A 27,699-nucleotide genomic window follows, 5' to 3' on the forward strand; every position below is an offset into this window, starting at 1 on the left:
TAAATACGATTGGTTGATTGATTAGAGGGAGAGTCTCTCCCCTCCCGACCCTTCAATCTCTCCGATGCTTGCCTATTCCTTTCTGCTTCAAGCAGAAGATCCTCACCGTTGGCTTTAAAGTGGTCCATCATCTCTCCCCCTACTTATCCATTCTCTTCTCCCACTAAACCCTATATTGCATGCTTTCTTCCTCTGTGCTAACCTACTGATTTGTGCCTGATTCTTATCTCTCCAGGCACTATGCCAACCTCTTAATTCCACCCTCCCTCCTGCCTGGACCTCTCCCCTCCTTTGCATCTTACAGGCCACCCTCTTCCCATCTTCAAATCAAAGTTTTTATGAAATCTCATCTCCTCCAGGAGACTTTTCCCACTTAAATCTCTCATTTCCGTCACTCTGCTGCCTCCTCTACTGACCACTTGAGCACTTTCATCACCCAAGCACTTAGGGATTCACTCCTCACTCACCTGGTTACATTTATGAAAACATCTTTATACTCTCTTGCTACTTTCTACCTGTAATTTATTTTAGTATCTGTCACCTTCCCTGGGCTGCACACATTCCTTGAGAGAAGGAATGTCTTACTAACTCTACTGTACTCTTCCAAACAGTACAATATTCTGCACATAGTGAGTGTTCAATAAATACCATCAATTGAGTGCTCTACTGAGGTAAATCAGTGATACTCCAACCCAGTGTTGTCTCCAGTCAGGCCACCAGCATGGAAGGGGCAAGCGGGGAGTCAGGAATCTGGGATTCTAGTCCTGTCTCTGTCACATGCTTGCTGGGTGAGCTTACAAAAATCACTTAACTTGTCATGTGTAAATGGAGGATAAAAATGCCTCTCCTCCTTCTCAGATTATGAACCCTGTGTAGCACAGGGACTGTGTTTGATCTGATTATTTGTATTTACCCCTATGCTTAGCAGAGTGCCTGGCACATAGTAAGCACTTAAATACCACAATTTCATTTCATTTCACAGTGCTTGGCAATAGCATTTTCAGTAGTAGCATTAGTGGTTCTTAGAAGGACAGTGGGAGGTCCAAATCAAGATTTCTATATGTAATTTTTTTTTTGACTCAACTCACTTTTTCTACACTTCTCTCATTTTCTTTAGGATTGTACTGTGGCTGAAATGGAAGATAAAGTCATAAATGTGGTAAGTGTGCTTTTCAAGAGTTCCAATCCAATACTTTTTGGGTGAGGAGGGTGAATGTTCTGATTTCACATTAAATTTCAAATTAAAATATTTGAATAAATACAGAAACTATAATTATAAACTATAAAAATTAATTTTTCCAACTTCATTGTTCTCATGGTTTTGAATTACTGATTACGTCCAAGGCTGTAGATGTAAAAATTAAATAGGAATGATGAGGATAATTGTACATGGCATTTTACAGCTTGTGCTGAATTGGAGGATTGTGAAAGGGTGGTTAGCCCAAATCAAGCCGAAAGTTTGTGCTGGAGTTCCGCAGCACAAAACGTTTGCCTTTCTCAGCAGTAGTTCTCTTAGAACATCTCTGTTTCCACTAAGTGTTTTGGCTAGAATCCAAAGGAAGAATTAGGGACCGTTCTTCTGACAGTGCAGGTCTGTCTGGGAGATCAGACCGGCGAGAAGCAGCGTGACCTACTGAATAGAGCATGGGCCTGGGAGTCAGAAGTACCTGGGTTCCAATGTTGGCTCTGCCACTTATCTGCTGGGTGACCTTGAGCAAGTCTTTAACTTTCCTGGGCCTCAGTTACCTCCGCTGTGAAATGGGGATTGAGACCGTGAGCCCCATGTGGAACAGGGACTCTGTCCAACCTGATTAACTTAGAACAGTGCCTGGCATATAGGAAGCGCTTAAGAAATGCCATATAAAAAAAAAACTTGAAGCCATGTTGGAAAGATGGTGGTGCATATGTATGCATTGCCAAGCAAAGTGGAAGTACTTGAGTGGCAGATTTCTTTAACATGGAGCTCAAGAACGCAACGCCTGGATTATAGTAGAACTTTTAAATATCGACTCTCCTGGCTCAAATGCAATTCTTCCCGAGTATGTCAGAGATCTGGTTAAAGGGAGTGAAGTTCTTTTTCCAGTCTACTTTTACTTGAAAACCTTTGGCTTAACAAACTTGGCAAACATTTTGGGATCAAGGGGGAATGTACTGTGAAATATTTTTTTTTTAATATTTTGTAACTATTCATCATCACTTCCTCCTTTTGACAAAACCAGGCTGTATTCTTTGATAAGGACTTCCTCCTACTGATGTTTAGGAATTTTGCTGTGCAATTGCTATAAATATTGTTTTCCATAAATAGGGAGGCTAAGTAGTGTTTCCCCAAGTGTTCATAGTCCCCTGCCCACCCCCACCCCTTTTTCCTTTTAACCTTTTTACCCTTTTAAGAAAAAGCATTGTTGGGAATTTCCTCATTTAATCAATTCCTTTCATTCAGATTTGAACATTGAGAAGTATTTTTAAATGATGCTGTAACTTTATAAACATTCTGTATTTTTGTTTAAACTTCATGAGCAAAGCATTGGTAGCAGGTGATAGAGCATATATCTTGTTCAGCTAAAGTGGTTTTTATCAATCAGTGATTGTGATATGTGCAGAGTACTGTACTAAGCATTTAAGAGAGTAGATAGGTGTTTTTGGAGCAGTGGCCATATGTTTTAGAAAATAGAACAGTGTCCTTGATTATTCCAAGGAATTGTCAACTAGCAAGCATTACCCTTGTTAGAGCTCTATCCTCAGAGAAGCTGGGGTGAGAGTATCTTATTGCTCCAAAATCATGGTATTTTTTCAAGGAGTTTTTAGCTTTCAAATCAGTATGAGAAGGAAACTTTCCCGGGCCCTGCTATGTCCCTACCCAGCCTTCTTCATGGTTCACATCACAGTGTCACAAAGATTTTTATACTCATCTTGTAGCTCTTTACTGCTATTGCATTCAGGTCCAGCTGAGTGCCTGGGTCTGCCTCAAAAGATGAGTAAGAAACCCAGACATAGTGTGTGAGTGAATATGTCCGCGCCTATGCAGGGCAATGTGATTTTTGAAAGGGCTAGTTACGGGACATCTCGCGGTCAGAAGAGGTGACAGGTGAGGCATCGAGCGCCATGAATGTTGTAGCACAAGTTTTCCTCAAAATGAAGTTTTATGAGAATGCATCCCCCACGGTTCCATTGAGCTGGGTGTATTAATTTTGACCCCCTCAGACTTGGCTTGCATGGGTGCATGTGAGATGTTTATTTGTTCCACTACTCTTTCTTCATTTTATTCTTCACCATCATCATTGTTAGCCAGTTGTTGGCAAAGTATCATTGGGCAATCAAACAAATATGCAATGGGTCAGTTACTCTCTGCCTGGGTGAGCTCTTTGGCTTTTCTCTTGGCATCAAGTCTTATCAATCAGTCAGTTCTTTCTGCTCCCACTGCTATTTGTTAACCACAGGATTAGGGAGTAGCTTGCTGGCACCTCAAGTAGTTGGAAACACAAGCATTTGTCAAACACTATTACCAATTGTCAAGTGCAGCCAGAGATTATTGCGTCCTGTATTTGGAAAGGCAGTTCAGCCTTTAAGAGCTAACTCTCCCCGGCTCTCCTTTCAATTTTAGTCCAGGGTGTTAAATAGTATCTGTGACAAGACCATCAGATCAACGACAGATCCGCTGATGAGCCAGTGTGCGTGTCTGGAAGAAGTCCGTCTGCCAAATGTTAAACCCGGGGAAGGCTTGGTAAGAATTTTCTAATTATTTGTAGGAAGTACAAGCAAAACTCTCTTTTCAGTAAATACATATCACAGTGTACCCTCACTGGTGACATTACAGTGGTTAAGAATAAATCAAGGTGCAAATCCAATAGGTAAGCTAATTTCCATTAGTTTTTGCACCCATATGTATTCGTGCAACACCTTAAATCTGTCCTGAGGTTGAACTTTTAAGAAGCATTAATATTAAGAAAAGTTATCTATCTAGTTTTACAGGTTATGAATGTTTATGGTTTATGGCCTTGTGTTATCGTATTCAAACTGAATGAAATTCAAATAGAGAAGCAATGTGGCCTAGTGGATAGAGGATGGTCCTGAGAGTCAGAAGAATCTGGGTTCTAATCCTGACTCTGCCACTTGTCTGCTGTGTGGCATTGGTCAAGTCATTAACTTTTCTGTGCCTCAAATACCTCATCTGGAAAATGGGGATTAAGACTGCGAGTCCTAGCTGGAAAAAGAAAAATAAAAAAACATGCACTGTGCATTTGAAGTTTGGGCTAAGAGATATGTCATTGATTTCTTTTTCTACTCTGCGAAATGCTGAGCAGCCTTCTAGGGATGTTTCAGATCAAGTAGATTGGATTCTATCTCAAACTTTTGCAGAAGAGCAAAGGCCGTGTCTAGAGATGAAGCTGCTTTAAAGCTAGGAGCAACCAACAAAGATAGGGTGGAATAACCCTGTGAGATTATGGATGTGAGTTTAGGATCTTGTCTTCTCTTTTTAATGGTATTTGGTAAGTGCTTACTATATTACAGGCACTGTACTAAGTGCTGGGGTAGATACAAGGTAATCGGGTTGGACACAGTCCATGCCCCATGTAGGGTTTAAGGTATTACTCCCCAATTTTTTTCTGGCTAGGTAACTGAAGCACAGAGAAATTGTGACATCCTCAAGGTCACAGAGCAGCAAGAGGCGGGGCCGGATTTAAAGTTCATGTCCTCCTGACTACCAGGCCCATGCTTCATCCATGACAAAGCGGGTAGAGCGTGGGCCTGGGAGGCAGAATCAATCAATCAATCAATTGTATTGAGCGCTTATTGTGTGCAGAGCACTGTACTAAGCGCTTGGGAAGCACAAGTTGGTGACATATAGAGACGGTCCCTACCCAGCAGGGGGCTCACAGGCTAGAAGGGGGAGACGGACAACAAAACAAAACATGCTAACAAAATAAAATCAATAGAATAAATATGTACAAGTAAAATAAATATCAATCAATCGTATTTATTGAGCGCTTACTGTGTGCAGAGCACTGTACTAAGCGCTTTGGAAGTCCAGGTTGGCGACATATAGAGACGGTCCCTACCCAGCAGCGGGCTCACAGTCCATGGGTTCTAGCCCCACCTCTGCCACTTGTCTGCTTTGCGACTGTGGGCAAGCCACTTCACTTCTCTGTGCCTCAGTTACCTCATCTGTAAAATGGAGATTGATGCCGAGCCCCACATGGGATGGAGACTGTGTCCAACCTGAGTGGCTTGTATCTGTCCCAGTGCTTAGTACAGGGACTGGCACATAGTAAGTGCTTAACAAATACCATCATCGTCACTAAACTGTGCTGCTTGACCTTGCTTACCTGGGTCATTGTTGGATTAAATGTAGCATGGTGGTTTTCCATTAATATTCCAGACCTTTTCACTCTGTCTATTGGGTTTGGCCTCGTCCATGGTACAGCTGTACTGACCTTTCAGGACAGAAAATGGCCCCTGTGAGGGTAATGTTTGTTTTCAGGAAAAATGCCACAATTTCAGTCATATTGAGCTCATTCTCCATGTCATTTCACACCTTTTTCACTAAAGGGCTTTTTATATGTAATGAATAGATCCCTGTACAATTACCCCTCCTCTAGACATAGCAGAGAAAGGCCAGTCACAGGTACATGAAGACAAAAACCTAGTAATCTAAATATAACTACTGCATGTTTCTCCTAAGTTGTTGTGGCGCTCACTTGGTTTCCTGGATAATGTCAATTAGGAGCTATCTCCTCTGAAACACTTCGCAGATTTCCAATAGTACCTTAACCTTGTGGTATTCTTTAGTAACACATTTCCAAGAGAGCCCTTGGCTATAGTGTTCACCCTCTAGCCACTGGAGAAAGCATTGTTTTCAGTTTTGAAAGGGAGTTAATCTTAATTTAAGTCAATTGATCTGAAAACTGGCTCCCCTATAGACTGTAAACTCATTGTGGGCAGGAAGCATGTCTAATTCTGTTATAAATGTACTCTCCCAAGTGTTTTGTAAAGTGCTGCCCATAGTAGGCATTCAGTAAATACCATTGACTGATTGTAATCTAGAGACATTATTTTCTCCACCAGCTAAAGTAGGTCAAAGTGAGGACTATAAAAGTTAAAATATGGTTTGTTTGGTTACTAGGCAAAGAAACAGAGGTAACTATTTGTGAGAGTTTGGCTCTTTCTCAGAGGGCTTCGTGAAAAAAATTAAATGGAGGAAATTTCCCTGAACTGTGTTCCTACAGGTGACACAACTTGCTAAGTTGCCAATGCACAAATAATCTAGTGCACACATACTGCTTTTAATTCTATTTGCTTAGATTTTTTCCCTCTTGATTAACTAACTTCCCTGTGTTAAATGTGTTTGTAAGTGTAGATTAGTCTGTGATTTTATGTGATTAATCATGGATTTTTTTATACAATGTATGGCTGTCCTAGGGCATGTACATCAAATCAACTTATGATGGACTGCACGTTATTACGGGAACGACAGAAAATGTAAGTCCAACTTAAGCACAAGCACCGAAGGTTTGGAATTTAATTTCTTAAAAGTGTCTTCTGAGTGTCTTCAATGTAATTTTCAGGGTTTGTTTAGAATTTGCAGTGTTCTTGAAATTTTGCTACCTGAAAGCATTCCTTCTAGCACATTATGAATGTTTGAAGAAGGGTAAAAAGCTATAAATACATTTACTTCTCATTACTAAACTACCAGTTTGACAAAATCCTCTTGATAGTCCCAAGGGAGGCAATCTAGCATAGATCACCAGCCACTCTCTGAAATGATAGTGTCACTGTTATAAAGAGGCAGGAAAGAAAAAAGAAGGAAGGGTCTTATGTAGTGATGTGAGAAATTGCTGTTTCCACCTGGAAATTTTGGGCTCTAGCATTCAATTACTCCACGTTACTTTAGGAGAGCTGTAATTTTTCCATTTCACCATTTTTTAAAAATTACAGGATATAACCTTGTCCATATCAACATTGATCAACAGCAGTTTTCTTTTTCAGTAAACCTGCAATCCTTCCATTAGGGAATGTGTATTCCAGCTCTGTTGTACTCTCCCTAGTGCTTAGTACAGTGCTCTGCTTATAGTAAGTGCTCAAAAAATACCATTTTTTATGGAATTTAAGCAATTACTATGTGCTAGGCACTGAATCAATGCTGGGTACATATAAAGTAATCTGGTTGGACAAGTTCCCAGGTGAGGTAACTGAGACACAGAGAAATTAAGTAAAAATAATTACTAATTGTGATCTGTGTTAGTGCTGTGCCTGGCACATAGTAAGAACTAAGCTCTGGGGTGGATATAAACAAATAGGGCTGGACACAGACCCTGTCCCATATGGGGCTCACAGTCTCAATCCCCATTATACAGATGAGGTAATTGAGGCACAGAGAAGTGAAGTAACTTGCCCAAGGCCAGAAAGCAGACAAGCAGTGTAGCTGGGATTAGATCCCAGGTCCTTTGACTCCCAGACCTCTGCTCTTTCCAGTAGGACAAACTGCTTCTATTGATTGATTAGGGGCAATTTTATATTTTATTTGGTTATTGGAGGATGGAAATAGGGAGTTGTATAAGATTTTCCTAAACTTGAAAGGAAACAATTTGATTTTGAATTTTCAAATTAAGAAACTACCACATTATAGGGTTGAAAGATGACCTTTCAAAAGCCATCCTGTCCATCCTCCAGTTGTCATTTGGGGCAAGACATCAGTAATTGTTCAAAGAGAGATGTGATAGAGAAGCAGTGTGGCTCAGTGGAAAGAGCCTGGGCTTTGGAGTCAGAGGTCATGGGTTCAAATCCGGGCTTCTCCAATTGTCAGCTGTGTGACTTTGGGCAAGTCACTTAACTTCTCTGTGCCTGTTACCTCAACTGTAAAATGGGTATTAAGACTGTGAACCCCCTGTGGGACAACCTGATCACCTTGTAACCTCCCCAGCGCTTAGAACAGTGCTTTGCACATAGTAAGCGCTTAATAAATACCATCATCATCATCCTATAGAAAATACCTAGGAAGACATTTTTTCAACATCCTTTTAGTATTCTGTTCTGGGATTCCATGCGACTTTCTAAACAGCCTAGAAGTTTGCCAGTAAAAGATGTTTCAACTCCAGGCAGTATTTATTTTCTTTTTTTTTTCTTGTTAAAAAACATCACTGTTAAACTATACCCTATTGGAAACTGTGCTCCTATTATTATAATTTATTGTATTTATTCTTGTGTGACCAAGCATTGTGCTCCAAATACTGTAGTAGGTACAGGATAACCAGTCCATGTCCATCAAGGAGTATACAGTCCAAGAGGTAGGAAGAAACATGTATCTGATAACCTTGTAGGAAGTCAGTTTTCCCATCTGTAAATGGGTAAGTGACTTGCCCAAGGTCACACATACCAGCGGTAGAGTTTTCTTTCCCATTCCACCATGTTGCCTCCTCAGTCAGGTCATCATCATCATTATTATCACTATTATGATTATTATAAGTAATAATTAATCAGAGCTGACCTTACTACTACTCGAGTCACCTCATCCTGACTTTTGAAATGCTTCATGGTTGCCCCAGTCCTAGATTTAGAGGCATGAATTGGCTCCACTGAAAGATCTTGAGATTGTAAATTGCCTAATTCAGGGAATCAGAATCTTCAGTTTCATAGATAGCCATTGACTTCCAGGTGACATAAAACCCGTTCAGTTACTGTAATGTTGCCGACTTGATCTTGAAGTGGGCCAGACATCCAAATCATATTTGAAGAGTTTGAATGTGTGAAACCTGCATTCACAACAATTGGTTCTCTTTAATACCAGTTTGGAGAGGCTTTCTCTTTACCAGTAAAACAGGAGGGTAAGTGATGGTTGGGTGGAAACTTGATGTAGGGAAAGATACAGATCTACCTGATCCAAACCCATGATGTGAAGAAGGGATGGGAACTGGATAGGCCCTAATAATAATTGTGGTATGTAAGCACTTACTATGTATCAAGTACTGTACTAAGCACTGGGATAGATATGACAGTCAGGTTGGACACAGTCCCTGTCCCACATGGGACTCACAGTCTAAGGGTTTAGGTTCGGGAGGAGATGGTAAATCCAGTAGATTCTACAATTATGGCACCTAACTTAGATGGCCCATCTCTAGTTAGTGAAGAATAATAAATTTAAGTTCTTGCCACATCGCAGGCACTGTACTAAGAGCTGGCATGGATACAAATCAGGGTGGACACAATCCTTGTCCCACATGGAGCTCATGGTCTTAATCCCCATTTTACAGACGAGGTAACTGAGGCCCAGCGAAGTGACTTGCCCAAGGTCACACAGCAGGCAAGTGTCTAGATTGTCAACTCATTCTGGTCAGGGAGTGTGTCTACCAACTCAGTTATACTGTTCTCTCCCAAGCATGTGGTACAGTGCTCTGCACACAGTATTGCTCCATAAATGATTATTTGATTGAAGTGGTGGAGCTGGGATTAGAACTCAGGTCCTTCTGACTCCCAGGCCCATCCCCTCTCTACTGGGCCATGCTGCTTCCCCCTCGCTGCTGGTGCCCAGTCATTGGACTTCTGGTGGAGAGAAGCAAGAATTTCTTCCTGGATTTCAGGCCCTTTTTTGTCCTTTACTGAACATTTTCCTGACAGCCTGCCATAGCCTAACTTTGCTCAAGATTGCACAGGTACCTTTAAACAGGCACTCCTTTGCCTAGAGGGTGAGAAGTAAAAAAAAACCAACTGTGTTGAATGATACAAGCTTGTTCTCCCTACGTAGACTGGAAGCCCCATTTGGGTCAGAGACTGTCCGACCTGATTATTTTCTGTCTACTCTAGTGCTTGGCACTGAAGGACGTGCTCAACAAATGCCATAGTTATTATTAATTAGAATTAGTTCAGTGTTAGAGATCTAAAGATGTGAGGCCTTCAGGAGAAAGGGGCATTTTGGAGGCAAGTTTTCAAGGAGAACAGAACCCTGCCCCACTGAGTAACACAGCATTCCCATGGGCGGTTTGTTCTGGGCTGATATCACTTCATACTGCACATTTAAGCAGCGTGGCTCAGTGGAAAGAGCCCTGGCTTTGGAGTCAGAGGTCATGGGTTTGAATCCCGGCTCCGCCACATGTCTGCTGTGTGACCTTGGGCAAGTCACTTAACTTCTCTGAGCCTCAGTTACCTCATCTGTAAAATGGGGATTAAGACTGTGAGCCCCACGTGGGACAACCTGATCACTTTGTATCCCCCCAGCACTTAGAACAGTGCTTTGCACATAGTAAGCGCTTAACAAATGCCAACATTATTATTATTATTGTTATTATTTTGCTAGACTTTCAGGTGAGCAATAAGCAGTTGTTATGGTTGCAAGTGAGTGTGTTTAAAAATACCCCTCTCTGTAATCTTTCAACGAAGCTAGATACATCAGTGACGATTTCCACACTTTTCTATGCTGCTTGCTCATTTTGTGCAGAGTCTGTCACGGCTGGTAAGGGCATTGTGTGAATGTCTGGGCTTGTTTCTCCGTGACTCTTACAATGCTAATTTTATGAAACTTTAAATATCAGACTACATCATCCAACAAGTTTCACCTAAACTTCTCAGTCAGATGCTTTGATCCAGAATTTGATGGCTTCTGAAAACAATATATAAAATATAGCAATATCCTTTCACTTTAGCCCTTTGACTTGTGGGAGTGTGTGTGTGTGTACATAATGTGTATATATATACATTTTGATTAAAGATTGTATGCATGAGATACATGTGTGCATATATCATGATGTAACATGTGTGTATACATATATATGGATATACATTATACATTGTGATTAAAGCTTTCATGCATGAGAAACTACATTTAAAATGTCAGTGGGCCAGCAGTGAATGTTGCATTCATATCAGAAATCGCTTATGCCCCTTTTATGTTTTTTGCACGTTTCCAAACTACAAATATTACTTAGGAAGAGTACGATAGATTACATTCCCTTGATTCTAGCAATCCACTTTTTCTGTGGGAGGGAATTATTCTTAATATTGAATAGGGACCAAAATATACTTTTGAAAATTGGAATAGTATTTCTCTCCCCACTGAAATTACTGCTGTTGTTATCCATTTCAGTTTTTATTAGTCTTGTGTTTAAAACACAGAAAATGTGCTTAGGATTTATAATATAACAGTGAAAGAAGCATGATGAAGTTTGAATCCCTCCTAGGGTTTTAAAATACACTTCATGATTTAAAATACTTTCCATGGGCCTCATGTAAATTCAGCACTTTTTCTGTTTATAGAACATTTGACATTATACGTATAAGTAATGTGCATTTTCATTCTGTTCTGGATATAAAACTTCCTTTGGCCAAATTTGGCAGAGCAAAACCAGCATTTTTTAGTCAATGGACTATTTATTACTGTATTTTTTTTATTGTTACTCTAGTAATAACTTTTTTTAATAGGTTCTAATGGGGGGTAATATTTAAATAGACTATATAGTGTGGTCAACCACCCCTGCAAGTAACTCCTTGGTGAGGCCCAGCATCATTTTAGAGTAAGGTTGTAGGAGACATATTATTTTTGTTTTACTACCGAGATGTATTTAAGGTGTTCATTCTAAGATGGCAAACTACAAAACCTTTTGGGATCCATTTTTGGTCAGGTTTTGCAAAATTGCAAGCTGTAAGAAAGCAGCCTTCATCGTAATTTCATGGGAGTAAGTGAGAGCAATAACAACTGTTTTTATTTGCCTTTAGTCTCCTGCTGATAAGTCTCAGAAGATTCATGCAGGCGATGAAGTGATTCAAGTTAATCGGCAGACTGTGGTAAACTCTAGCAATCTTCCTGGATGCTACCTCTTTAATTTTAATTAATGTCATTTTTTGATCGAATGTGCATTTTCACATGGAAATTTTTTATTGTTTAAACATATGAGTATGACATTTTCTTTAGTTTTAGATATAATTTTTCCCTGTATGGTCAACTTCACTGTGGAGGGGCTACAGTCAAATAATATGAAGCTAGAATATTATCTTCAGTGGGCAGCTCTCACTGGTTCTGAAAACTTGCCTTGCTACAGATGCAATGTGATTTTAATGTGATTGCCTTGAACATGCAAACTCTGACCTCAAAAACAGCAGAGTTTGCCATAATCCATGATGGGACTTAAAAATATTGTAGCATTTTTGGATGGCTAGGGTGACAGATGGCCTTTTGAAAATATTTTTTGTAGCAGTAAATATGCACGTGATTGCTATTTGTGGATTTTTCAGGAGGTTAGCATCATTTGGGGAAGAAAAATACACTTGCGTATAATGGCTCTGCCACTTGTCTGCTTGGTGACTTGGGCAAGTCACTTCTCTGGGCCTCAGTTCCTTCATCTGGAAAATGGGGATTAAGACTGTGAGCCCCATGTGGGACAGGGACTATATCCAACCCGATTATCTTGAATCTACCCCAATGCTTAGTACAGTGCTTGGCATATAGTAAGCACTTAGCAAATGCTACTATTATTATTCTTATCCTTATTAATCATATTAAAATGTTTTTCTGAGGTCTTACAAGTTGATTTTCTTTTTGGAGAATGTTTTCAATGATGATTTTACTTCTGATGCTCTTCCTGAAAGCATAAATTTGTTTTCCTCACTGGTGTTCCTTTTTCTTTGGAGGTTGGGTGGCAGTTAAAAAACCTTGTGAAAAAGTTGCGAGAGAATCCTACGGGAGTTGTACTGCTGCTTAAGAAACGTCCCACGGGTTCATTCAACTTTACCCCTGCTCCGCTGAAAAATCTAAGATGGAAGCCTCCTCTTGTACAGGTATCTTTCACAAGCAGACCTGGTACTGTGTAGAAATGATGTAGGTTAGCACCTGAACTTTTGTCTTTGTGCTCAGGCAGTTGGGATTGGTTACATAGGATCTCAGAGGTCTTGTTTCTATTCATTGCCTCTTTACAGTTGTGCCAGAAAATTTTAGAATTCTGGGTGGCTGGCCCTTCTTAGTGGGGTAAATCCCTCCTTTATCTATGCTAAAAAAAATTAACAAAACATCAGCTCTTGCAGGTTATTCAATGTGCATGCACATGTGGCGAGCACACACACATGTGTATGTTTACACACACATAGGTATATATGCATGTACATATTCATACACATGGAATTCACTCACACATATGTATATACATGTATAGATATGTCTATGTATATATATGTGTATGTGTATGTATGTATGTATGTGTATGTATGTATATGTATGTGTGTGTATATGTATGTGTGTGTGTATATTTGTATGTGTGTATATGTATATATATGTATATGTATATATATATGTGTGTATATATATATACTCATGCAAATTCCATCTTGACATAACAATCAGGCTCCTAATCTCTGAGAGCAATAATGCTAAAATGGTGATTCTTTTTTATTACATGCAAATCTTTGCAAGAGAATGTATGGAATTTTTATTAGTCCCTCCATCTTAAAACTGAAATTCCAGATGTTTCAATGTTAAACATCACTGATTTTCCTTAAATATTTGTGAAATGATTCTAGATGCCAAATTTGAACAGGAAATGCCTGTGTTGTGTGAGAGGCAGCCATGTGGTTTAATGTTTAGATCTCTTACCTGTGTGGCATTTCTATAGATTGAATGAAATCACTTGATCTCAGGACCCCCAGTTTTATCATCTGAATAGTAGTATAATACCACTTGCCATAACAAGCAGTCTTAATTATATAATCATCTATCACAGCTACAGAATGTCCCTATATTCCTCATCCTTTGCCCCCCAACCATTGCAAAAAAGTCTGTGTTGGCCCGGGAAAGGGATAAGAGGCATTCATGCAGGCTTTTTCAAATGTCTCCTTCCTTCATTCCTCAAGATATTCTGTTAATGAACCCAAATAAGTAAATATTCTTATTATGTGTACAGAACACTGTACCAAACACTTGGGAGACTACAGTGGAATTGATATTTGTGGTCCTTATCTTCAGGGAGCTTGTAGTCTAGCTGGAAGTGTGTTCTTGGGCACCTCCTTAGAGAGTAATAATTGTGCTACTTGTTAAGCGCTTACTATACCAGACGCTGTACTAAGCACTGGGGTGGATGTAAGCAAATCGGCTTGAATGCAGTCTCTGTCCCTGGTGGGGCTCAGTCTCAATCCCCATTTTACAGATGAAGTAACTGAGGCACAGAGAAGTGAAGTGACTTTCCCAAGGTCACAGAGCAGACATATGTCCCCCAAGCAGCATGGCATCGTTGATAGAACACAAGCCTGGGAGTCAGAAAGTCATGGGTTCTCATCCCTGCTGTGCCATATGTCTCCTCTGTGAACTTGTCCAAGTTATCACTTCTCTGTGCTTGTTACCTTATTGGTAAAATGGGGATGAAGACTGTGAGTCCCACATGGGACAGGGATTGTTTCCAACCTGATTTGCTTGTATTCAACCAATTTGCTTGTATTCAACCGAGCTCTCAGTCCAGTGCCTGGCACTTAGTAAGTGCTTAACAAATACCATAATCATTATTATTATTCAACAAAGATCCTCTGGATCAGGAAGTCTTTGTGAAAGTGATTCAAGGTGTGGTACAAAGACAAAAGAGCACAGGCCTGTAGGTCAGAGGACCCAGGTTCTAATCCTCCCTTGTTCCACCAGTTGCCTCTGGTGTGCCTTTGAGCAAGGCATTTAACGTATCTATGCCTCAGTTTCCTGAAGTGTAAACTGGGGATTCAGTACCTGTTCTGCCTCCTGTTTAGACTGAGTCCCATGTGGGTAGGTACTCTTCTGACCTGATTAACTTATAACTACCCCAGCACTTCGAACAGTGCTTGACACATAGTAAGTACTTAGCAAGCACCATTACAAAAAATCTCATTGCTGCTGGCAGCTGCAGTGAGAGTATACTGAGAAAGGCATAATTGCTAAGGTAATGAGATTCTTCTTAAGATTGTTCACATTGTTGCTATGCTGTTTCAGACCTCTTCTCCACCCACCACTATGCCTTCACCTGAGGGCACCATGGACACCTCACTGAAGAAAGAGAAACCAGCCATTCTGGACCTCTATATCCCTCCTCCCCCGGATGTTCCCTACTCTCCTCGGTAGGCAGATATTTGAGTATGATGAATTCGGCACCTGTTTTTTTTTTTCTCATTACTTTTTTTTTTGTGAAAAGGCTAATCAATCCTTTGAGAAGCAGCATTTTCTGGCAGATAGAGCAGGGGCCTGGGAGTCAGAAGGACCTTAGTTCTAATCCCAGCTCTTCCACTTGTCTGCTGTGTGACCTTGGGCAAGTCACTTCACTTCTGTGCCTTAGTTACCTCATCTGTAAAATGGAGCTTAATACTGTGAACCGCATGTGGGGCAGGTACTGTGTCCCACCCGATTAACTTGTGTCTACTCCAGCATATAGTACAGTGCCTGGCACAAAGTAAGATTTAAGAAAAACCATTAAAAAATCAATTTTGTTCATTGACCACTTATGGCCTACAGAGCACTATACCAAGTGCATGGGAGAGCACAGTAAAACAGAATTAAAAGATGTGCTCCCTGTCCTTGAGGCGCTTACCATGAGGTCTAGAGAAGGAGGAAGTCACTTGGTCTGTTGGCATAATGCAAGTAGCCAACTTCTGTTCAGCAAAATTGAAGCTCCAGGATTGCAAAGTTGAAGCTTAGTTCTCTGAAGATTAGACGTTCATAGTAGGAAGTATTTTGGAAGAAATGTTAACTCTAGGAGATAGTGCCACATATTTTTTTTTCTTGTTTATGGTATTTGTTAAGTGCTTACTGTGTGCCAGGCACTGTTCTAAACTCTGGGGTAGATACAAGGTAATTAAGATGGACACAGTCCATGTCTCCCATGGGGCTCACAGTCTTAATCCCCATTTTACAGTGAGGTAACTGAGGCCCAGAGAAGTGAAGTGACTTGCCCAAGACAGCAGACACGTGGTGGAGTCAGGATTAGAACCCAGATCCTTCTATCCACTCTGCTCTAACCTTCTCTATCCACTAGGCCATGCTGCCACATAGCTCTGAACAATCACCTAATAATCTCAAAAGAATTATTGTTCTCCCCAAAGTGCCCAGTGTACTCCCAGAGAGTCACTGCAGAAACTGGAGAATTGGCACAGCAGAACCTCTTTTTCTGAGGCAAGAGAATGGTAGTTGTACAATTCAGTGAACATTTCTTAAGCTGACTTCTTCCAAACTTAGTTGGGGTTTTTGATTTGTCTCCAAAGCCCCTCAGGAGTATTGCAAAATGGACAAACATTTTTTTTAAGGTTTTCTATCCTTTTGCCTTTTGATTAGAAGAGATTTATAGGTTATTCAAAATAGAAACTGGAAATTGAACACTAATGTGGAGGTTAATGTTACGCATTAACTTTAGTAAGTGAAATGTGAAATTGAGGAATATGAAGTAAGTTCATGGAAATATAGATGCAAAAAATGTACAGTTTTGAATATAAACTATTATTCATAATGCTGGCTTTAGCACTTACTATGTACCGAGCACTGTTCTAAATGCTGGAATAGATATGATAGTTATGTGAGGTATTCAGTAGTGTTCAGTATTCTGGAGCAGCGTGGCCTAATAGAAATAATACAAGCCTAAGAGTCAGGACCTGAGTTCTAATCCCCCATGTGGACTGGGATTGTCGCTCTTTATTGCTGAATTGTACTTTCCAACCACTTAGTACAGTCCCCTGTGAACAGTAAGTGCTCAGTAAATATGATTAAATGAATGAATGAATGGTCCTGCCACTTGTCAGCTGTTTGACTTGGGCAAGCTACTTCTCTGTGCCTGTTTGCTCATCTGTAAAGTGGAGATTAAGTACCTATTTTTCCTTCTACTTAGACCTTGAGCCCCATGTAGGACAGGAACTGTGTCCGACCTGATTTCCTTTTATCTACCCCAGTGCTTAGAATAGTGCTTGGCACATAGTGAGCCCTTAAATTCTATAGAAATTAAAGAATTAAAAATGTTTCAGTACTTTCTGAGGATTCACATATTCCATCTACTCTTTTAGGGATGAGAAGGGCAGTTCTGTCTGTGGAGGATTCCCTAAATGTAAACATCCTCTGCATGGCTCGAAGGGCTCAGAATCCCCCAATTCCTTCTTGGACCAGGAAAGTCGAAGACGAAGATTCACCATCGCAGATTCCGATCAGCTGCCTGGATATTCAACCCAAGCAAATATTTTGCCCACCAAGATGAGGGAAAAAACCCAGTTTGCTGGTGAGTTGCTGCCTGTTTTGAGGAGCTGTATTGGCTTTGTTTTAAGTACTTAACTTCCATCTTCAATCGCTCACTCTCCACTGGTTCCTTCCCCTCTGCCTTCAAACATGCCCATGTCTCTCCCATCCTAAAAAAACCCTCTCTTGACCTCACCTCACCTTCTAGTTATCACCACATCTCCCTCCTACCATTCCTTTCCAAACTCCTTGAACGAGTCGTCTACACGCGCTGCCTCGAATTCCTCAACAACAACTTTCTCCTCGACCCCCTCCAATCTGGCTTCCGTCCCCTACATTCCACGGACACTGCCCTCTCAAAGGTCACCATTGACCTCCTGCTTGCCAATTCCAATGGCTCATACTCTATCCTAATCCTCCTCGACCCCTCAGCTGCGTTCGACACTGTGGACCACCCCCTTCTCCTCAACACACTATCCAACCTTGACTTCACAGACTCCGTCCTCTCCTGGTTCTTCTCTTTTATCTCTCCGGTCGCTCATTCTCAGTCTCTTTTGCAGGCTCCTCCTCCCCCTCCCATCCCCTTACTGTGGGGGTTCCCCAAGGTTCAGTTCTTGGTCCCCTTCTGTTCTCAATCTACACTCCCTCCCTTGGTGACTTCATTCGCTCCCACGGCTTCAACTATCATCTCTACGCTGATGACACCCAGATATACATCTCTGCCCCTGCTCTCTCCCCCTCCCTCCAGGCTCGCATCTCCTCCTGCCTTCAGGACATCTCCATCTGAATGTCTGCCCGCCACCTAAAACTCAACATGTCCAAGACTGAACTCCTTGTCTTCCCTCCCAAACCCTGCCCTCTCCCTGACTTTCCCATCACTGTCGACGGCACTACCATCCTTCCCGTCTCACAAGCCCGCAACCTTGGTGTCATCCTCGACTCCGCTCTCTCATTCACACTCACATCCAAGCCGTCACCAAAACCTGCCGGTCTCAGCTCCACAACATTGCCAAGATCCGCCCTTTCCTTTCCATCCAAACCGCTACCCTGCTTGTTCAAGCTCTCTTCCTATCCCGTCTGGACTATTGCATCAGCCTCCTCTCTGATCTCCCATCCTCGTGTCTCTCCCCACTTCAATCCATACTTCATGCTGCTGCCCGGATTGTCTTTGTCCAGAAACACTCTGGGCATGTTACTCCCCTCCTCAAAAATCTCCAGTGGCTACCAATCAATCTGTGCATCAGGCAGAAACTCCTCACCCTGGGCTTCAAGGCTCTCCATCACCTCCCCCCCTCCTACCTCACCTCCCTTCTCTCCTTCTACAGCCCAGCCCACACCCTCCGCTCCTCTGCTGCTAATCTCCTCACCATGCCTCGTTCTCTCCTGTCCCGCCATCGACCCCCGGCCCACGTCATCCCCCTGGCCTGGAATGCCCTCCCTCCCCACATCCGCCAAGCTAGCTCTCGTCCTCCCTTCAAGGCCCTACTGAGAGCTCACCTCCTCCAGGATGCCTTCCCAGACTGAGCCCCCTCCTTCCTCTCCCCCTCATCCCCCTCTCCATCCCCACCGTCTTACCTCCTTCCCTTCCCCACAGCACCTGTATATATGTATATATGTTTTTACATATTTATTACTTTATTTATTTTACTTGTACATATCTATTCTATTTATTTTATTTTGTTAATATGTTTTGTTCTCTGTCTCCCCCTTCTAGACTGTGAGCTCACTGTTGGGCAGGGACTGTCTCTATATGTTGCCAACTTGTATTTCCCAAGTGCTTAGTACAGGGCTCTGCACACAGTAAGCGCTCAATAAATACGATTGATTGATTGAAGGCAATGGTTGGGTTTGCCCCTTCATCCCTCCAACCTTTTTTGGAACTGCTAACTGAATTTGGCAGACTTTAATGAAATTCAAAGTATGAAACCAGTTATTCAACGCACTGCAACTCCATTGAGTCATTACTCTGATTTAAACCAAAGCCCAGCCGCATGAGCTTTAACTTTTTGTATGTTGGTTTTAATTTTTTTTCTCTCTCCCCCTCTCTCCCCCCCTCCCCCTCTCTCCCCCCTTCTCCCCCCCCCCCCACATCTAATGACTGTAATTGTCCCTTAAAATGTCTCTCTTCTTACAAACTGTTATGGCTGACATTTAAATACTTGCAGCGTTAGAGTGGAAATGGGTCCTTAATGTGAGCTAGATTTTTCAATGCAAAGGAACAGTTTTATGAAGTCTAAACTGGCAAACACTTCTTCCTCCTTCCAGGAAAACCTAGGCCCTTGTCTATGCCTGCAGATGGGAGCTGGATGAGCATCGTGGACCCTTTTGCCAAACCACGGGGACAAGGACGAAAAGGTGAGTGCCATTCAAACACAATGAAAGGAAACTTTAACTTGGAGTGGCAGTGAATAGTGATATTAGAAACCTGGTGTGAATGATTATCTTAATATAATCACTCAGTATAATCACTTTTTAGAAAGAGGGGGATAGATTTTTGAGTGTGATCTTAATTGAAATGGAAATTCTTAGACCCCTGAATTTCATTTAAAGTTGAAACATGTGTGGTTTCTCTTTGTCCTTTATATACAGTTTTTATGGTGCTTGTCAAGTGCTTACTATATGCTAGGCACCACTGTACTAAGCTCTGGGGTAGATATAAGCTAATCAGTTTAGACACAGTCCAGATCCCAAATAGGGCTTATGGTTTTCATCTCCATTATATGGATGAGGTAACTGAGGCACAGAGAAGTTCAGTGACATGCCCAAGGTCACACAGCAGACAAATGGTGGAGCTGAGATTAGAATTCAGGTCCTTCAGGTGCCCAGGGTCTGTCCTCTAGACTACTCTGCTTCTCTCCATGTTTCTCTTGTGAAGAGAAACTTTTGTGGGCATGTTATTTCTGAGGGAGATAATCAGGGACAGGTTCATTAGGCCAGTTCTAAAAGCACTTTTTGAAATTTGCTCAAACCGGTCCAGAATTGTGCCTGGCAAGGAAATCCTGGCTTCACTTATTAGGACTGATTGCCTCAGTAGTTTGGGGTATGGAATTGTGATTTTTTTCAATGGTCCCAAATAAAGCTGATGACTGACTACTTAATGCTGTGATAACTAGAGGAGAGCAGGAAAGGAATAAACAGAGAAGAGGAGGGGGTCAGCCTTAGAAAGATGTAATAATGATGGTATTTAAGTGCCTACTATGTGTCAAGCACTGTTCAAAGCACTGGGGTAGCACAATATCAGCAGGTTGGACAACAGTCCTTGTCAAACATGGGGCTCACAGTTTTAATCCCCATTTTTCAGGTGAAGTAACCGAGGCCGAGAGAAGTAAAGTGACTTGCCCAGGGTCTCACATCAGACAAGTGGCGGAGTTGAGAGTTGAACCCAGGTCCTCCTGACTCCCAGTCCCATGCTCTAGCCACTAGACTACCTTGCTTCCCAATGTGAAGATGTGGTGGTGGGTTGACGGAGGTCTTGTAAAGAAAAGGAAGAGCCCAGGAAAATGCAAAGTTTTATACCTATCAAGATGCTCATATCCACAAACACTCAGGATTTGGAAGATAAAAAATCTGAAGCTTAGATTTAAAACAAAGCCATACTACATATCTGTATCACTTTTTCTTCACGATACTGAGAATTGGGAGAAAAAAAAAACCCTCTTTTTAATATCACGATGTAATTTAATAAAAAAAAATTGACATTGGATTTCGTGGTGAATTTGGGACTACCATGATGGGGTCAGGTGTTGTTTGATCATGGGATTACTCACTTATGAATGTAGCGTTTATTTCTAGCATGCAAGGTATTCCTACTTCTGGTATTGCAGAGTTCATTCATACTATAATATTTATTGAGTGCTTACTATGTGCAGAACGTAGTACTAAGCGCTTGGAAGAGTACAATACAGCAGAGTTGGCAGACACATTCCCTGCCCACGATTGTAGTTGTTGTTTGTTCTTCCAAGGAAGAGTTTATGCAGTTGCTAAAAGGAGACAGCGATGTGATGCCATTGTGAGTTTTGAAATGTAGGGAATACTCCAAAACAATCAGCAGGTGGCAGGACTGCTCTTTGTTTAGCTTTGAGATATTAGGAAACTTGCTCTTACTGCACTAGTTTGGAACCTAAGTTAGTCACTTGCTCTTGCAGTCTCTGTAGATTGAAGTTGAGGAAGGGAGTTTGGGTTAGGGAGGAGAAGAGTAATTGACATCTGGACAAACAAGTTTTGACATGTTTTTCCCATCACAGTAGACGGCACCACCTTCCTTCCTATCTCAACAAGCCCATTACCTTGCATTATCCTTGATCTTGCTCTCTCTCTCTCTCTCTCTCTCTCTCCCTCTCCTCTCTCTCTCTCTCTCTCTCTCTCTCTCCACATATTCAATCCATCACTAAATCCTGTTGGTTTGACTTTCATATTGCTAAAATACTCCTTTTCTTCTCCATCCAAAGTGCTACCATGTTAATCCAATCACTTATCTTGTCCCACCCTGATTACTGTCTCAGCCTCCTTGCTGACCTCCCTGCCTTCTGCCTCTCCCCTCTCCAGTCCATACTTCACTCTGTTGCCTAGATCATTTTTCTACAAAAACATCCATAACATGTTTCCCCACTCCTCAAGAAACTCCAGTTGTTGCCCATCCACCTCCACATCAAACAAAAACTCCTTACCATAGGTTTTAAAGTGGTCCATCACTTCGCCCCTCCTATCTTACCTCTCTGATATCCTACTACACCCTAGCCTGCGCACTTTGCTCCTCTAATGCTGACTTTTTCACTACTTTGATCTCGTCTATCTTGATGCCCACTTGTCGCCTGCATCCTGTCTCTGGCCTCAAACACCCTCCCTCCTAATATACGACAGACAGTTACTCCCCTCACCCCTTCTAAGTCTTATTGAAGGCCCATGTTCTCCAAGGCCTTCCTTAAGCCCTCCTTTCCTCTTCTCCCATTCCCTTCGCGTCACACTGATTTACTCCCTTTATTCATTCCACCTCTCAGCCCCTCAGCATTCATTCAGTCGTATTTATTGAGCGCTTACTGTGTTGCAGAGCACTGTACTAAGCACTTGGGAAGTACAAATCGGCAACGTACAGAGTCGGTCCCTACCAACAACAGGCTCACAGTCTGGATGGGGGGGACAGACAACAAAACAAAGTATGTGGGCAGGTGTCAAAACCATCAGAATAAATAGAATTATAGCTATATGCAAATCATTAATAAAATAGAGTAGTAAATATGTACAAGTAAAATTAGTAGAGTAATAAATATGTACAAATGTATACAAGTGCTGTAGGGAGGGGAGGAGGAGAGGAAAAAGAGGGTTTAATCTGGGAAGGCCTCCTGGAGGAGGTGAGCTTTCAGGGCTTCGAAGGGAGAAAGAGAGCTAGTTTGGCAGGTGAGTGCTTATACACATAGCTGTAATTTAGTAATGTCTGTGTCCCTCTCTGGACTGTAGACTCATTGTGGGCAGGGGATTTGTCTGATTGCTACATTATCCTCTCCCGAGGACTTAATACAGTACTCTGCACACAGTAAGTGTTCAATAAATAGAATTGACTGACTAGAAATGATGCCAAGAGGTGTGTATGGATATTTTTTTTTTTTTTGCTGGACTTGCCAGGAGGCAGCAGTGACTGGTGATCTGCCACTTGGATTATCCTGGGAAAGTCACATCCTTACAGTCCTCAGCCTGACACAGAAGAGGATCACATTTTCACTCATATCCCTATAGTCACACATCACTGGAAAAAGTCTTTCATGTGTCATGACATGATGTTTCCAGTGCCATCACAGCTCCAGAGATGTGGCAAATTTTGGAGAGCCATCTCTGTCACTTTGCTGCTGTGAGGTGAATAAATCAGGAGGATAGCCAGTGGACACACTTTAGATTCCTTAAAAGCACACACACACACCCCGCCGTTAAGATTCATTTTGGATTTTTGTTTCGGTTTTTGTTGGGGGGGAATGTGGTAATTCTTCAGATACTGGAGGAGAGTTAGGCACAAGGCTGTTGCTCCAGGACAGCAAAACCAAGTTAGGACAAATTCTCGATCTTAACAAATGCCATAATTAATTACTGTTATTGTAAGGACAACCAAATGGAGGGAGGGCATTTTTTTTTTCTTTTTAGACATTATGCTGTAACCCTCACCAAAAAGTGTTGGGAGTCTCCCCATTTTTGGTCTCCAGGATTAATGTTTTGGTTTTTTTTTTCCTTTCAAAGTGCTCCTCTAGCACTCACTCCTAACAGTGGAGCCGTAATATAGTACTAGTATTAAAACTTACTCTGTGTAAAACATTGTACTTAAAGCTTGAAATAAATGCACAGGTGATAATTGGTTGCAATCCCTGATCCTCAAGGGGTTCTCATTTTAAGAAAAGCAAAGGGAGAGGGGACATATAAGGAAGGATAAAATCACAAGAACAATATGAAAGGCAAGGATAATGATAAATACAAGAGGCACAAGGCAGTATGGGTAGGGAGCAGAGTTTCAGGCTCTCTGTAGCTCTGAGTCCACCGGACACAGATATGTTACAACCATAGCAACTGCCAAGGCCTCTCCAGCATTCTGGAAAATCGAGAGTCTCGTTCTGCCGCTGCTCATCACCCTCCTCCCACTGGAGATGGAGTTCAGGGGAGCAGGGAAAGATAAGCAGTATACTCTTTATCCTCCTCCCCCACCCCCGCCCCACCCCAGTTGCTTGAGATGCATGATACCATGAGGAAGTTTTCCCGGCAATATATCTCGACTGTCTCCCTACAGGTGATGATGTCCTTTGCAGGTATTTCAGTAATGAGAGGATACCGCCCATCATCGAAGAAAGCTCTTCCTCCCAACACCATTTTTCCAGGCCCATGGCTGAGCGGCAGCTTGTGCGAGGCACAGATTACATTCGAGGAAGCAGGTGCTACATTAATTCTGATCTCCACAGCACCGCCACCATCCCGTTTCAGGAGGAGAGGACCAAAAAGAACACCGTCAAATCCTCCCCGAAGTCATCCTCCGCAGAACCCTCGCTTTTCGTCAGCTGGATCACACGGCTCAAACTATTGACTCACTGAGGTTCCCCTTGGGAGAATCTGCCCTCTTCGGTTCCTAAGTGCCTTTGTTTCTCCAGTAGGCCTTTTCTTATTGCATCTGCAGTATTATGAAGCAGCTCTTAATTTTTTGTGGGGAAAAGGAGGGGAGTTGTCCACCCAGTTTCTCCTACACAAGAATAATTAGGTATCAGGGCAGGGAGAAGAAGGGGTAGAGTTGGAGTCTGCTTTGGACAGACCCTGTGCTGACTAAATTGGACTGGTGGCATTTCTTGACTTTCTACCATTGTGTAATGGCCTCATCAGTGTGCAGGAAGGTAGACTGGCAAATATCAACCTCAGCCTTGCTTTTTCTGAGAGGAAACCAGTTTTAGAAAGCTATGGTTTGCTGTGACTTGAACAGCTGTCTTGATTTGAATTGTGAAATCGGTTCTACTTCCATTTTCTTTGAAAGCCAGAAAGTAGTACAGGGGCCTTGTTACACTGCAGGAGCACATGAGAGTATGTTTAGATACAGATTATCACCCATTGAGGAAATCCATTCTTCAAGTGGTTAAGGGGTTTTTTTTTGGTTACATATAATTCTTTTTTTTAAGATTTGCTGGCAACCAAAGTACCTTTCAAAAGTTAAAGTGACTCTAGGGCTAGGGAGTGCCTCAGAAGTTTTCATTTCTTTTAATGGTAATATAGGAAAAAAAGCAGGATATTGAAATTGTACATCCATAGCTTGGAAATTCCAATGGTCAATCATTTTCAAGTTAGCATCAGGTATTTTGGAAAAAGTCTCTTGGAAACATAAGGATATAAAAATCTTGTTTAAAATGAATGTACAATATTTTGTTAGAATGGAAAAAAATCTTATTGTGTTAAAAATAATTTAAATATATTATAGTTGTATATTTTTCTTATTCTTACCCATATGTGGTCTGTATATTCCTACTGATGTGCCTAAGTAGTCCACTGAATAATAATATTGATATATAAGTGCTTACTAAGGTCTGGGGTAGATACAAGGTAATCAGGTCAACTATAGTCCTAGTCTTGCTTGAGGCTCACCGTCTAAGTGCAAAGGAGAAAAGATGCTTCATCCCTATTTTACAGATGAGGAAACTGAAGCACAGAGATGTTTTGACTTGACCAGGGTCACACAGAAGGTAAGTGTCAGAGGTGGGATTAGAACCCAGGTCCTCTGACTCCCAGATCTGTTCTCTACCTAGGCCATGATGCTTCTCAATTCATATTAGTGAATAGTCTGGTGCAGATTTATTGCCTCTGAGTTACTGTGGGTATGCGTTTCTCACATGTGCCGATTAATGACCTTGCTATGAAAAGTTTTTTTTTTTAATAACTAGGCTCCATCTATCATTTTTGGGAAAGTCAATCTAGGATTGTCCCATACTTAGATTCCCAAATTAGAAACAAATGGAATTTTTAATATCACTAGGCCAAAGTCTTAAAATTGAGATCACATTTACCTGAGGGGTCCTGGTGGTCTGTGGAAGGAATTGATGCTGGGGGATTGATGTTGGTGACCTGGTCACCTGAATCTGGAACTTCGGCTTTGACTCCCAGATTCAGACTAGCTCAAAACTCGGTGACTCAACAGTGATCTGTCTTTCCGTTTGTTGCGTACATTCAATCAATAGCATTTGAGTGCTTACTCTCAGAAATGCTTGGAAGGGTATAATAAGGGTAAGGGGACATGAACTCCATCCTCAAGGATCTTAAAGTCTGGTGGAAGAGAGAAGTTAAAAAAAATCTACAGATAAAGGAGGCAACAGACTATCAGGATTTATACGTAAGCGCTATGGAGAGTGATGGGTATCTAAGAATTAAGTGAAAACTCAATTGCGTAGATGATGCAGAAAGGAGGGAAAAGAAGCTGGAGAGGTGAGGTCTTTATTCAGGACAAGGCTTCCTGAAGGAGATGTGATTGCAGTAGGGCTTTGAAGATGGGCAGAGTGGTGGTCTGTGGGAGTTCCAGGCAGGAGGGAGGGCAGGAGCAAGGGCTCACTGATGAGAGAGAGAGAGGAGAGCGAGGTGTTAAAGGAGCAAAGTGTGGGTGCTTGCCTGTAATAGGAGACGAATGAGGATAAGTAGCGGGGAGAGAGCTGATTGAGTGCCTTAAAGCTAATCCATAACCCTGTGAAATGAGGGGTTAAAAAAAATCAGTGAACAGAAAAATATCAGCTGCAGATGATATATTGATCTTGCACTCCCTTCTAGGAACTTGATGATTGGAAACCAGTTTGACTGAAACTGCTTGATCTTTTCCCTAGATCATTCAACAACAACACAAAAGCTCAGAAGAGTTGCCAGCTTCTACCTGTGAAAGAGGTGGTGGGAAGTTAAAAGGACACTGGAAAGTAGACCTAGCGAGAAGCCAGTTCTAATGCTGTGCTCATTCCCAAGCCTTATGCACGCTGATAAATCAATCAATCAGTGGTATTTATTGAGTGTTTACTGTGTGCAAAGGACTATACTAAGCACTTGGGAGAGTACAGTACAGTTGGTAGATACATTTCCTGGCCATGAGTTCACAGCCTCAAATCATTTGAAACTGCTAAAACTAGTGGGAGGCGAAATAGGTGGAGTGAAAATAAAGGTCGATGAAGGATGAAGTCCAGTGAATCACTACTGAGGTCCAACAGTAAGATACTTCCACTAGAATCTGTCAACTGGTAGAAGAGGAGGAGGAACAATTGTGTAGTCATATGTAAAAAAAAAAAAATCCTCCCTCCTTCCTAATACATACAGGGTGGCAGTTTCTTATATAGCATTGAACACTTAGAAGCTGCCGCATAACCATGGACTTGTATTTGTTGTTGATCCAGTAAACTGGGTTCAACCATCTTACTTGTGATGTCAACACTTGCCAAGGTTTTGCCCCTTGGCTTTGAGGCCACCGGTGCAGGGGTCGACAGTAGAGAATGCTTAGCATATTGAAAGAAGCAGCATGGCCTAGTGGATAGAGCACGGGCTTGGGAGTCAAGGTCATGGGTTCTAATCCCAGCTCCGCCACTTGTCTGCTGTGTGACCTTGGGTAAATCACTTAACTTCTCTGTGCCTACCATCTCATTTGTAAAATGGGAATTGAGACTGTGAGCCCCATGTGGGACAACCTGATTGCCTTGTATTTACCCCAGTGCTTAGAACAGTGCTTGGCACATAGGAAGCATTTAACAAGTACCTTTATTATTATTATTATTATTTCTTGCAGCTTTTTAATTTTTTCAAATTTCTTTGAGCAGACAGATTGTAACTTTATGCGGATCAGATCTCACAGGCTCCTTCCAGAAACAGAATTCAGGACATAGGATGGAACCAAAAGGCTGAGAAGGCAGTGTTTGGTGAAAATTCTAAGATCTGTTCCTTGTTCTCCATTGCTACAACTGTAAGTGAAGATGTCCAGATTAGAACTTCTTTGCCAGGCTCCTTGCCACCTCCACCTTCCTCCTTCAGTCTGTTCTACCATGAGAGGCCAAAAAAATCACCTTTAAAGTGTCAATCTGACCCCAAAACTC

The 27,699-nt window shown here is 41.8% G+C and overlaps 1 protein-coding gene across 3 annotated transcripts in view; it reads left to right on the plus strand.

Annotated features, from left to right (window-relative positions):
* CNKSR3 (CNKSR family member 3) overlaps positions 1-25,061 on the plus strand; it is a 107,414-nt gene extending 82,353 nt beyond the window's left edge. For 2 of the 3 annotated variants that reach the window (XM_038769062.1, XM_038769079.1), the window contains exons 5-13: positions 1,118-1,159; positions 3,602-3,721; positions 6,418-6,477; positions 11,701-11,769; positions 12,613-12,759; positions 14,921-15,045; positions 16,972-17,180; positions 19,403-19,492; positions 23,901-25,061. In XM_038769062.1, coding sequence (XP_038624990.1) covers positions 1,118-1,159; positions 3,602-3,721; positions 6,418-6,477; positions 11,701-11,769; positions 12,613-12,759; positions 14,921-15,045; positions 16,972-17,180; positions 19,403-19,492; positions 23,901-24,199 — 1,161 coding nt within the window. In that variant the 3' untranslated portion in view covers positions 24,200-25,061. The remainder of the gene's footprint in view (positions 1-1,117; positions 1,160-3,601; positions 3,722-6,417; positions 6,478-11,700; positions 11,770-12,612; positions 12,760-14,920; positions 15,046-16,971; positions 17,181-19,402; positions 19,493-23,900) is intronic. The other variant, XM_038769071.1, reaches the window with a different exon arrangement.
* Positions 25,062-27,699: the final 2,638 nt, after the last annotated feature.

The sequence above is a fragment of the Tachyglossus aculeatus genome, chromosome 2, assembly GCF_015852505.1.
Source record: "Tachyglossus aculeatus isolate mTacAcu1 chromosome 2, mTacAcu1.pri, whole genome shotgun sequence".
In the NCBI taxonomy this organism is placed as follows: Eukaryota; Metazoa; Chordata; class Mammalia; order Monotremata; family Tachyglossidae; genus Tachyglossus; species Tachyglossus aculeatus.